The sequence below is a fragment of the Sinocyclocheilus anshuiensis genome, unplaced genomic scaffold (assembly GCF_001515605.1).
Source record: "Sinocyclocheilus anshuiensis isolate Anshui unplaced genomic scaffold, SAMN03320099.WGS_v1.1 scaffold1832, whole genome shotgun sequence".
Classification (NCBI taxonomy): domain Eukaryota; kingdom Metazoa; phylum Chordata; class Actinopteri; order Cypriniformes; family Cyprinidae; genus Sinocyclocheilus; species Sinocyclocheilus anshuiensis.
In genome coordinates this window covers 594301-606820 of record NW_015555884.1, presented here as the reverse complement: position 1 = coordinate 606820, position 12520 = coordinate 594301, and the positions used below count along the sequence as shown (strand labels likewise).

At 38.7% G+C, this 12520-nt stretch overlaps 1 protein-coding gene and 1 long non-coding RNA gene across 4 annotated transcripts in view; both read right to left on the bottom strand.

Moving 5' to 3' along the window:
• LOC107675865 (TBC1 domain family member 15) overlaps nucleotides 1-1061 on the bottom strand; it is an 11606-nt gene extending 10545 nt beyond the window's left edge. For all 3 annotated transcript variants that reach the window (XM_016470362.1, XM_016470364.1, XM_016470365.1), the window contains exon 1: nucleotides 624-1061. In XM_016470362.1, the coding sequence (XP_016325848.1) occupies nucleotides 624-858 (235 nt within the window). In that variant the 5' untranslated portion in view covers nucleotides 859-1061. The remainder of the gene's footprint in view (nucleotides 1-623) is intronic.
• A 2189-nt stretch (nucleotides 1062-3250) lies between these two features.
• Nucleotides 3251-4839, bottom strand: LOC107675868 (uncharacterized). Its single transcript, XR_001632643.1, has 3 exons — nucleotides 4732-4839; nucleotides 4335-4397; nucleotides 3251-3621 (listed from the first exon to the last, which is right to left on the bottom strand). It is a non-coding gene; the product is annotated as an uncharacterized LOC107675868 (long non-coding RNA).
• Between the last annotated feature and the right edge of the window lie 7681 nt (nucleotides 4840-12520).

The following is a 12520-nucleotide window of genomic DNA, read 5'->3' as shown; positions in this document are numbered from 1 at the left end:
GAAGCGGATATCGTCCTCTTTTGGAAGACCAAACAAAGTAGTTTCGCTTTCACAACGAAGCACACAGCGTCTTCACGACATGGCTGCAGCGTCAACAAAACTACAGTGAGACTAAAAGTTACGCCTTCTTTCTTTGCGTGAACATTTGGGAGGCGTTATGCAAATCTTCCCACATAGTGAGGTAGATATGTGGGGGCGTGTTAGAACTAGCAGTTTTAGGTAAGTGTGGCTGACTCTTAACTTTTATAAAGAATATCTCTTTGGATTTGAGACTTTAGTCTTTGCAACTTTACAGATCTTCTTTATGCACCAAGAGCTTGTAACACTCCAAAGAGAAAGGAAAAATTGAAATCGCATCATATGACCCCTTTAAACAAAACACTAACTTTTTTTTTTTTTTTTGGAAAACAAGACTTAATATCTTAAGTCATTTTAATTTTCAAGTAAATGCATCTTGATTCAAGAATGTTTTCATATTTTGCTTATAATAGAAAATAAGACAAAAACACTAAGTAAGAAATTGTTTTTTTTTTGCAGTGTCACGTTAGGAGGCTGGTGGTCATGTTTAATAGTGATTAATTTCTAGTGTCTTAACCTGTTCAAACAATATGATTAAGTATTACCGTTTTTAAATATATGCATCCTGAGCCTAGATTCGTCCACTCGCCCCTCTGCGTCCATCACTCCTGGCAGCGAGATGCGCGCGCAGGCAGACTCAGGTGAGGTCACAGGTGCGACGCTGTTATTCCCCGCAGACACGCTGCACTTCATTCCCTTAAACTTCCCAACGGGTCCATTACTGTCCAGATGAGTTTTACCGTTCCCTTCTACATGTGATTCATCACAAGATGCGATCATTTTGTTAAATCCTTTGAAAACTCTTTCTCTCAGGCATTGAAGTTGTCGTGAGGTCACGAGGCGATAAAATCCTCAGGTAAAAAGTATTCGGTGGTGGTTTAGAAAGCTAATTTTAGACGTAGGAGAAAGTGTTTTGATAGTGAGCACACCCCTCCTCCTTGTCATATGACTTGAAACTCTCTCTCTCTCTCTCTCTCTCTCTCTCTCTCTCTCTCAAGGCTTATCTCAGGCCCCTGGAGCCGAAACCGCTGTGGCCATAAAGGTCAACGCCTCCCCCTTGTGGTGAGTCGCTTTTGCACTTTCTTTAGAAATGTTTTAAGCTGCGTGTTTGTGAAAAACGAATTCATCATTAAGCTGTTTTCACTTTAAACCGTCACTTTCTGCCAAAATACTACATAATCCATAATAACGCTTCCTCCAGTGACCTGTTGTCCTCTCCACCAACATTTGTTTAGAACTGTTGTAAACTGATTTCTGTTGTAAACTGCTTTGTCTGTGCATACTTCTCTCTTGGTTCAAACAAGTTGACTGTGGATTATTATTATTATTACTATTAGTCAGCTGTTTGGACTCTCATTCTGACGGCACCCATTCACTGCAGAGATCGATTGGTGAGCAAGTGTTTTGTGTGAACTATTCTTTTAAATATGCATTAAATTAAATACACTTAGTATTAAATCTTCCTTTTAGTTTAACCACAACTTGAAAAAAATTTGTAAACACACTGTGTTAGATGAGGTTAACAAGGACTTTAATACTACTACTACTACTAATATTTATAAAATAATATATAATACAATAATATAATTATGATATAAAGTATTCATCATCATCCTACAACTGGTAAAATAATGAGACATAAAACTGAAGAAACTTCTCTATGCCCATTTCCATTGATTTTAATGTTCACATATACCTCTCAGCGAACAGGTTATGCAGTTAACGCCTACTGCATGTCAGCAAATGTTTTTTCCCAAAGACACTGATAGATTCTAATTGAAGTTTGATGAATCTGTTGGTGACTAAACCGCAACTGCAATTATGGCATGTGCTGTAGGACCACATGGGTTTCAGTATAAATATCAAACCTCATACGAAGGTGGTACACCAGTGCATTTTATGTTGAAAAAACAAAAAAAAACATTTTCTTCTGTCATCCCTGGGCTGTAGGACCACATGGGTTTCAGTATAAATATCAAACCTCATACGAAGGTGGTACACCAGTGCATTTTATGTTGAAAAAACAAAAAAAAAACATTTTCTTCTGTCATCCCTGGTACAACTTAACAGAAAAAAAATTCTTGTGAAATGAATGTAGCGACTGCTCGCCGTCTAAAGACCCGGGTACAGCACCGTGTGGGAGCAGTAATGCGCACACAATGATTCAGATCTTTCACAGTTATTAAACTGAAAAACTGAAGGGAGTTTTGAATATGATTCGAAGATATATTATGTTTTTCATTTTCTTGTGCATTTTCCACTAAAGCATTGTGCTGTACTTTACCTCTCTGAATGCACTAGATTTTTTCATTCAGTCAGTGTCCTTTTATTCACTACAGTTCAAATGTTTTGGGTCTGTATATATATATATATATATATATAAAATGAAGCTTTGTAATTAAAAAAAATTTTTTTGTAAGTAGTCTCTAATATTTGCCAAGGCTGCATTTTTTTGGTCAAAAATTCAGTAAAACAGTAATATTGTGAAATGTTATCACAATTTAAAATGACTGTTTTCTATTCAATATATTTTAAAATGTAACGTATTCCTGTGATGCAAAGCTGGATTTTCTGCATCATTACTCCAGTCTTCATTGTCACATGATCCTTCAGAAATCATTATAGTGTGTGTACTGTTTCTTTCTCTTTTATTTATTTTAATAATTTTTAAATGTAACATTTTGAATTAATATGTATATTTACTACCTTTTTCTTCCCCTTAGTCATTTTTATTATTAAACTATTTAAAATTTGACTGAGCTTAAATTTTATTTATTTTTTTCTCCATAAATTGTCAATTTAAGAACTTTGGATCACCATTGTTTTTATCAAATGTGCTATATAAAAACGTAATATAAATAACCTTGCATAGAGGAAACAGGAGAGTTAGATTTAATGAGGAGATAAAAGTGCAACCGAAGTCATAAATATAAATACAACAAATTTAGATAATAAAACAATTAAAACAAGAAATAGGAAAAACAAGTATACTCTGGATTCACCCTCCACTTCACCTGAAAAAAAGGAAAAAAGAGAAATAAGAAACAACTAGAGAAACTTAGAAATTATCTAAATGATCATTTGCACCAAAACACAAAATTTCCACTGTCCAACTAGAAATTGATGCAACATTATCCTTACCTGTCTTATTGAAGGTACACAGTGGGCTACCTTTAGTCACATTGTCAGTCCTAAAATGTACAAAAAGTCGAGTCCCAGTCCCATAGTACTGCTCATGTGTGCCATTAATTCTGCACAAGTAATTACAGTAGAATCTACCAGTGTCGTTGAGCTCTAGAGACGTCAGGGTAAAGCTCTGGTGCCAGTGGCTTTCTTTTTTGTCTTCAGAATGTCTCCCGCTAAACTGAGTGAGTTTGTTAATGCTGACATATTTCCCATGTCTGTTCTTGATGTACCAGTTTACTAAACACTTAGCTTCCTGAATGTCTCCATGAGCCTGGCAGTGTATGGTGATGTTTTCTCCGGGTGTGCTGTACACCTCACCTGGCCACTGCTTTACCCAGTTTTGAGTGTGAGCCTTTCCTGCGACAAAGAACACAAATTTTATGCTGCTCATGGATAAAGATATTTAAGTCAATTAATCTTGGTGAGCAAAAATTCAGCAATCATGTGAGCTCATATTAGTACTGATAATGAAACTGCACACTTCGTTATCTTGTCGCCACTGAAACAAGATCGTTTAACACATCAGTGTTCACTGCATTAATGCTGACACGTGACAGATCACATATTAATTTTTACTTAAAATGCACTTATGGAAACAATTAAGTGCATATTGTTTATAATTAAACTTTTGTCAATTAAAAAAAAAAAAAACATTTTAATAATAATTTAGACCGATTGTTATTTACTGGGGTTCAGAAATTTGAGACTGCTAGTAAAAATTATTCTCTGAAATGATTTTTTTTTAGATTAGAAAATTAATTTTCAGCAAAATAATTTCAATGAAATTCCTTTTGTAAATTCGAACAATATCATGATGCTTAACATTAAACATAGATAACAGATGGAAACTGACAAAAGTGGCCCATATAATAAACACACAAAATAACACATATAAGAATAGCAAAACTTAAACATCATAAAATATCATCAAAGGCTATTTTGAGAAATATAGTGGAACAAAGTATGCATTTTGACCCATGTATACATTTTAAGCTTAAGGCTTTTAGCTGATATGATAAAATATGATACAAATAGAAACACAAGACTGAAAATGAGAGTAAATGTGTTACCTGAGGAGTAAAAAGCAAAGAAGACAGCAGCAAATATGACATCATGGAATAGCATATCTCTGTCTATAAATTTGAAAAACAATGATCTTTTACATTCGCAATAGATCAAATGCCGTTTTCTGTTGCTTATTATATACAACATCACTTAATTCACTTTTTTGAAAAACTTGTCTATACGTATTCATGATTTTTTACATGTTACATTCAGTGCAAGCAACAAGACAGCTTATTTAATATGATGAACATTTCCCCAGACAGGCTGAAATACTGAAACAAGAACGCTTATACGTATACATATACGTCTTGCCAGTCCTGTTTTGTCATTTTGGGTGATCACGATCACTAACAACTTTTAAAATAAATGCTATACTATTTTGTTTGGTCACGTGTGACTTACCTCGGAGCTGCTCAGAGACCAGCGGCTTCCTACAATATTGTTGTTCCTATCAAAAGCACAATCTATTTACATGTCAGACAGCGAAATGTTTTTCACACATCTGTTACAGTCTCACTTCCTGTGCCGTACATATTCAGGAAGGATGAAGGTCCCACCTGCAAGTTACAGACATGAATTCATTATTTTTCATGCAAAGTCTGTGTTGGCCAAAGGTTAATGCTTTTAAAAAACTCCTTTGCATGTTTATGCATGCAGATATAATGAAAGAAATGATTGACTTTTTGTATTTCTATGGAATAGGTTGTTAGGGGGTAACAGGAAATCTGTGATCTGACAATGACATGCCTGTGTCGCATGAAACAGTACAGCTAAACTGGATGGTCATATTCGTGAGATGTTTCTGATGTGTTTTTTTTCTTTGCATTGTCAGTAGATTAACAACAGCCAGAGCACTACTGTATTTTGCTTTTGTTATCAGTTGATCATTATCTAGGATGCTTAGAAATAATTATTTAAGGGAAAAATGTGTGATATCTTTCCCATTCTACCAGTTTACTTGGATCTGTCACCGCTACGGTGATATAAATGCACGAATAAGACGATGAAGAACTTCCAATAACACTTTAATAAATCCACAGAAGGGTAATTTACAGCAGGCAGGCAGGTGACACACGTAGGGAACATTCACAATACCGGACGAAGACAGAACGAACAGACTTGAACTTAAAGGGGTCATATGATGCGATTTCAATTTTCCAGGGAGGAGACGATGGAGGAAGGAGCCATGGAGGAAAAAGGAGGAGCCAGGGCGGATCAGATGGAGGGAGAAGACAGGAGGGACCCAGGCCGCAGCCATGATGGTGGCCCACGGTGGAGCCGATGGAGGGAGGAGCCATGGTGGAGGAAGGGCTGCTGACTCCAGGGGGCCGACCGACGGCGGCAGAGTAGGTGGGGGTGGAGCCCGAGGCGGAGACTGAGAGCCGATGAGCCAGGGTGATGGGGAGGATCCGAAGGGCCAAGGCGGAGCAGATGGCTCCAGCGACCGAGGTGGAGGCGTGGAACCGGAAGGCCGTGGTGGAGCTGGAGCAACAGAGGACTGAGGTGGAGCCGAAGGGAAGGAGGAGCCTGACAGAGCCGGAGGGATGAGGCACAGCCGGAGGGGTGGACTTCCAAAGTGACGGATGGTCGATGACTGACCAAGGCAAAGCCGGAGGGACGAGGGAGCCCAGCGGAGCCGGTGGACTGATGGACCACGGCAGAAAGGAGGGAGCTAGGAGCCATGGTGGAGCTGCTGGGTCGAAGGGCCGAGGCGGAGTCCTGGACTCAGAGGCTGGAGGCGGAGACAAGGGATCCTCCAGCCATGATGCCGGTGGAGACTGGCAGACCCGCGGCGATCCCAGATGGTGATCAGATGGTGGGCTGAGGGTGAGCAGAGGGGCTGCCAGGAGACAGTCCAGTCCACAGCCATGATAGCGACCTACGGTGGAGCCAACGGAGGGAGGAGCCATGGTGGAGGAAGGGCTGACGACTCCAGGGGGCCAACCACCGGCGGCGGAGCTGGTGGCAGAGGAGCCCGAGGCGGAGACGAAGAGCCGATGAGCCAGGCTGACGAGGAGAAATCCAGAGGACCACGGCAGAACAGGTGGCTCAGGCGACTGATGCGGAGGCGGGGCTCCGGAAGGCCGTGGTGGAGCCGGCGCGACAGAGGACTGAGGAGCAGCCAAAGGGAAGGAGGAGCCTGACAGAGCCGGAGGGATGGAGGGACGAGGTGTAGCCGGAGGAGTGGTGTCCTGAGGCAAGAGCGGAGCCAGAGGGACGAGGGAGCCCGGTGGAGCTGGTGGACTGAGCAGAGGGGCTGCCAGGAGACAGCGGTGGCGATGGTGAGGACTGATATAGAGGAGGTGGGAGAGGGAGGCTGGGCGGGAGTTCAGAATGTACAGGGGGCTTAGGAATGGTGTGTGCTGCCCACACACACACCACAAGGCCACTCCCAGCACCGGGAGCGCCAGCAATAGGGGAACGACCTCCGTGGTCGTTTTAGGACAGGCAGGTAGTTCAGGGCAGACAGATAGTTCAGACGAAGGCGGGAGAATAGGAGGCATGTCTGCATATATATCCAAAACAAAGTCAATTAAGTCCACAGAGTCCAGCAGCAGCTCACCCTCAGCGGTGGTGCAGACGGCAGGGCTTTCCTCAGAGCCCTCGTTCTCCCTTGCATCATCCACCAGCACGTGCACAGTTGCCGGCTCTCGCACCTGGTCTGACGTCTCAAGCAGCTCCGGCTCCACGGCAATTCTCAGCTCTGTCGCTCCGTGCGGCGATGGCTCGTCGGTCGCAGTAGGCTCTGGCTCTCCGTCAGCGGTGGGCTCAGGCTTTTGGGGGAACTAGGTCACAGGCACATGAGGGAAGGAAACACAAAACAGTCTAATGGGGTGTGACAGGATGCTATGAATTATGCTGTTTTTATTTTCTTGCTAAATCCAACCATTGGCTCAAAAATATCTAATAATATCTCTTTTTATGTTTCACAGATGAAAGTAAGTCATACAGATTTGGAACGACATGAGTAAATTATGACATGATTCCAGATTAATTCCAGGTAAACTATCCCTTGAAATTGTATATAAATTCTCTAACCACATATAAATAATATGATGATTCAGTCATAGATAAAAAAAAAATCTACTTTGTTAAATTTAGTATTTAATCTGGAAATATGAAGATGTGTCTATTGTTTAATTTTTCTTCCCAGGATGAATCTATATGGATCGAATGTAGAACATATTTTCTACTCTGTAGTAAATAGTTGCAGATTGCAGAATATCAATTATAGTAATGAACTAAGAAGTAAAGAACTAAAGAAATGCATTGGTTCATTCTCAATACATGACACAGCTTTACTTAATTATATGGCTTTAAACCTCGATTGGTTGATTTGAAATATGGTTAGGCCTTCATTAAATGGACTAATTTGTACAGTCAGCCACTAGGTGGCACACATGAATTTATTTTCATATTAGTTTGTCAATTTGAAGTGGAAATGTGACACAATGTTAGTTGTACATAAGGGAGATTTTGAGATTTTTGTCACAATCCATTAAGTGTAGCCTATATAAGAATGTTCTCTTGTAGTACCTTCTGATTTTGATGTCTTTTGAAAAATAACAATGTTGGTTATCTAAATGTGATTTCTTTCCACAGTAATTTATAAAAACAAAACAAAACTTGACCTTATTTCCTTAAAGGATTTTGTGGTTATACCATGACCAAATGCATACCATGATTTTTACTGAAATGTATTTTGAGTTTATTTGGATTTATTATTCTTATAATTCAGTTTATTTATGATTGAATATCTATTTAATATATTTAAATTGCCTGCATATATGGTGCACTCTAAAAGACTGCTTAGATTTTTTTTACTCGAGTGCACACTCGAGTAACACTAAACACACCATTCCCTTAACAGCACAATGATAAAGTGCCAAATGACAAAGGCAGCCTTTGACCATTTCCTGTTTTGCATCTGACCATTCATCAGCCAATCCCATACTGCAGACTGCGTACCAATCAAAACACCCATTTTAAGTTAATCTAAGGCCACTTCCTGATTTCCCTGGGGGGCCAAAAACCACACAATGCACAGTATTAGAGCCAGCGATCCCCTGAATATCGCAATATCACCCCATTGACAGTTTGTACCTTTTTTTCTGAGAGTGTACGTTCTGAAAATATAAATGTTGATAGTTCAAATAATGCAATCTTGCAGAAGTCTATTCAGTGGTATCTATTTGAATATGTGCCATATAGGTGTTTTTTTTTTATTTTTTACTTTTATTAGTTTTAATAATTACAAGGAGGGCTCAGGATATTTTGAGTCTTGTGTTTATTCCTTTATGTGCTGCTAATACTACACAATTTGGAATTTTGGAGTGCTGATTTAGTCATGAATCTCACAATAAAACTGACTGGAGACAATTTATAATAATTAACTTTTATACTTTCACTTTCATTTCTGTAGAAAAGATCTGTTTTTATAAGCTTTACAGGTGCAGAATAAGACTTTGAGTTGGGAAACAATTAATACATGAAATAACAATAAATAAAATAAAAATAAATTTTATCAAGTAGTTAGAGCTTTAGGTAAAAAATGACAGTTAAAGACCATAACACGATGTGATCGTGCTAGTTAAGATTGCAAGTTTCTTTGCTATACAAAGAATAGGAAATGAAACCTCTTATTTATTTGAAAACAGAAATGTTCATCAGGAACTGCACGACAATCTGTGCCAGCTGGTGTAGAATTGAGGAACATGATACCATGTGTACTAACTGCTGGTAGAATCATTTCACAAGCATTCTAGTGCCCAGTATACAATTGTAACTGCCTTATAATTGCATACAAGATAGCATAGAATTATTGCATAGAAGATAGCCTAGAATTGAACATAACAGCAAGTCTTTAACAATCTAAAGTGTGTTGCAGATTACATGCCTTGTGGTATTGGTTTAACACTCTGTTTTTTTCCCACACCCAAGCTAACCAATACCACTTAACATGAATAGGCTATACATTAAAGGAATAGTTTACCCAAAAACTAAATTCTTGCATTTTTGGAGTTGTGTGGATTACTTGTGAATTATTGTGATGTTTTTATCAGCTGATTGGACTCTCATTCTCACGGCACCCATTCACTGCAGAGGATCCACTGGTGAGCAAGTGAAGTAATGCTAAATTTATTCAACCGTAATTTTACGAAGCTACGAGAATATTTTTTGTGTGCAAAAGAAAACAAAAATAACGACTTTATTCAACAATTCGTCTCCTCCGCATCAGGGTCAGAGAGCTCTCTCGGGATGCATCAAAAATATCTAAATTTGTGTTCCGAAGATGAATGGAGGTCTTACGGGTTTGGAACGACATGAGGGTAAGTACTTAATGACAGAATTTTCATTTTTGGGTGAACTAACCCTATAACGTCATATTTACAATTAATTTTACTACTGTAATACTTATATATTTTTCAATTTGATTACTTGGAATGACATTTAAACTCAATAGCACTATACATATTGTATATTATTGTTCTTTTGTTGGTCTTGATAGCTTCTATTGTCCTCATTTGTAAATCGCTTTGTATAATGTGTCTGCTAAATGACTAAATGTAAATATAAATATATTTTGTCTTTATAGAAACATTCTTTATATATTAAAACCTTTTGAATGTATTAGACTCACACACAGTATGTTTTTTTTTTTCAGTTGCAAGGCCTTTTTGGCTCTGAACATTTTCTGTGCATATCAGATCTACAAAAGTCAACACAATTTTGTTTGCCTCTTTGGTCTTTCTCGGTATGTATCATTTCATTTCTAGTAGGACGACATGTGTTCTTATTTTCACATGTTAGCGTAGACTGCTTCATCTTCCAAGGCGCGGTCAGATGAGAATGGTCTCACATCACACTAATTAAAAAAGCAAAATATGTTACAGACATCTCAAAGTAGATTTTGTTGATTAAACAATCAATAAATGTTAAGGCACATAGGCACATGCAGTGTTGTTTTATAGTCATAGTTTTGCACATTAATGCATGAGCCTTTAGTGTGTTGTTATCAGTTTTAAAGGGGTGGTTCATTGCGATTTCACTTTTTTTTTTACGTTAGTGTGTAATGTTGCTGTTTGAACATAAACAATATCTGCAAAGTTACGAAGCTGAAAGTTCAATGCAAACGGAGATATCGTCTTTTAAAATTCTGGCAGTTTAATGCCTACAAAAACGGCTGGTAGGGACTACAAGAAGTTACTTCCCGGGTTCGTGACATCACAAACCCTGATAAACCCCTCCCTCGGGAAAAGGCAGCAAAGGGGGCGAGGCCATGCTGCACTGCTTTAGAGAAGAGGAAGAGAAAACTAGAGGTGCACATAAAAATCTATTCATATATGAATCGCAATTCTGTCTTCTAACGATTCTAATGGATTCACAAGTTTCAAAATCAATGTTCAAAAGCAGCGGTTTTCAATCATGTTCCTCGCGTCCCCCTGCTCTGCACACGCTCTTCTTCTCTCTCTCTCTCTCTCTCTCTCTCTCTCTCTCATTCAGCTCAGCTATAACAATGAACTGTTCCAATTATAGACTTATTTTCACATAGCTATGAGAAGCGTTAAACATCGACGCGCGTGCAGTTGCCGTACTGTATTAAAGCTTTAATCAGGATAAAACAGTATATTAAAAGCTAACATAAGCAGTAGCATTTACAAATAACAGCATATCTAAAAATATGAGACAACAACAAACAAAAAACATAGGCCTACCATTAAAAGCCCCTTTTCCGATGAATGCTCTGATAATTTCCTGGTTTTATGAACCCCCTCCCCCAGAAATACTCAATGGGCTCAGATTGGTTGGGCTGGCCCAGTGTGTTGTTTTTTTCTAAACCGTCAAGCCCCTCACCTCAGCGGCATGTGCTCCAGTTGTATTGTAAACAATGGCGTCGTCAATATTGCTCATCAATTTGAGCCTGACTGAGATGCAGAGAATATTAGTGAAGAGAATCGCGCAGATCCTGTGCAAGCACGGCTCTTACATAGAGGTGGAAATTAACTAATTACAAATACTTTCATTCCAGTACTTGAGTACATTTTTTTCTACTTTCTTGAGTATAATTAAATTGTGGTAATTTTACTTTTACTTGAGTAAAATAAAACTAAAGTATTCAACTTCGCTACATTTATTTTTCACCAAAAGTACAAAGTACAAAAAAAAAAAAAAAGACAAAAGGAGGCGCCAATGGAGAAACAGAGCGAGCCAGCGTTTGACGGGCACTTTTCAAACTCTTGGGGTGGAGCCCTGCGCTTCAGGCAATAACAGACAGGTCTGACTTGGGTAAAAAAACAATCAAAACTTCCAGGTCAGCTGCGGGGGCGGGGCATTCAAACCGCGCTTTGCTTTGACTGTCAATCACCGGCGTTGTCGTTTTGAATGAGCAGCATTAGCGTTGCAGTATTTAAGTGAATGTGAGCTATGCTCTGATTTTAAATCGTAATTTTGTCAGCTCCTGAAATGAGTCATACCATTGATATTACCAGAGCACACAGCAGTAATAGTAAACAGAAAACTCGGTTGATAGAATTATTGCATGGATGGAGCAAGAACAATGTAAGTGTCTAAAATACATGCACACAGTTCAGTTGAATGGTAAAAATCGCCATCTTTAACAGTGCAGTTAAACTAAATGTACGATGCTAAAATATACCTCAACATTAACAACAACATTGAAATAAGAGCGCATGCATTTTTACGTGCATCTGGCTGATAGATCAGCCATGATTTATCTGTTAATCAGATGCATTTTAAATAACTTTTTCTGTGTGCGTGCTTTGGCAAAGAAACAAGATAGTCTATGTATGACCGGACGATTTATTCATATCCCAAACGAGACGATGTGAACATTACCGAGCGCAAAACACTCTCATGCTTCATTCATACTCGAAGCCAGAGGGCGCTCTCGCGCAGAAAGTCCAAAACGGCCTAGTAGAAGTAATAACTTGTGACATGCAGGAAATCCCTGATATGGACAAAAGCATCCCGCTATTGCTGTAGCTTAAAAAAAGGTAATTTCAGGTAATTTCCAGGTAATAAATAGTATATGAATAATGCAGTGCTAATTGACATCAAATTTATTACAGTATAGAAACTATTCTGCCTTATTATGTGTTTGTATAAACCAATCCTAAAATTGTCATTAGGAAAATACAGAAAAAAATATTATAGAATACAAGTGATTGGT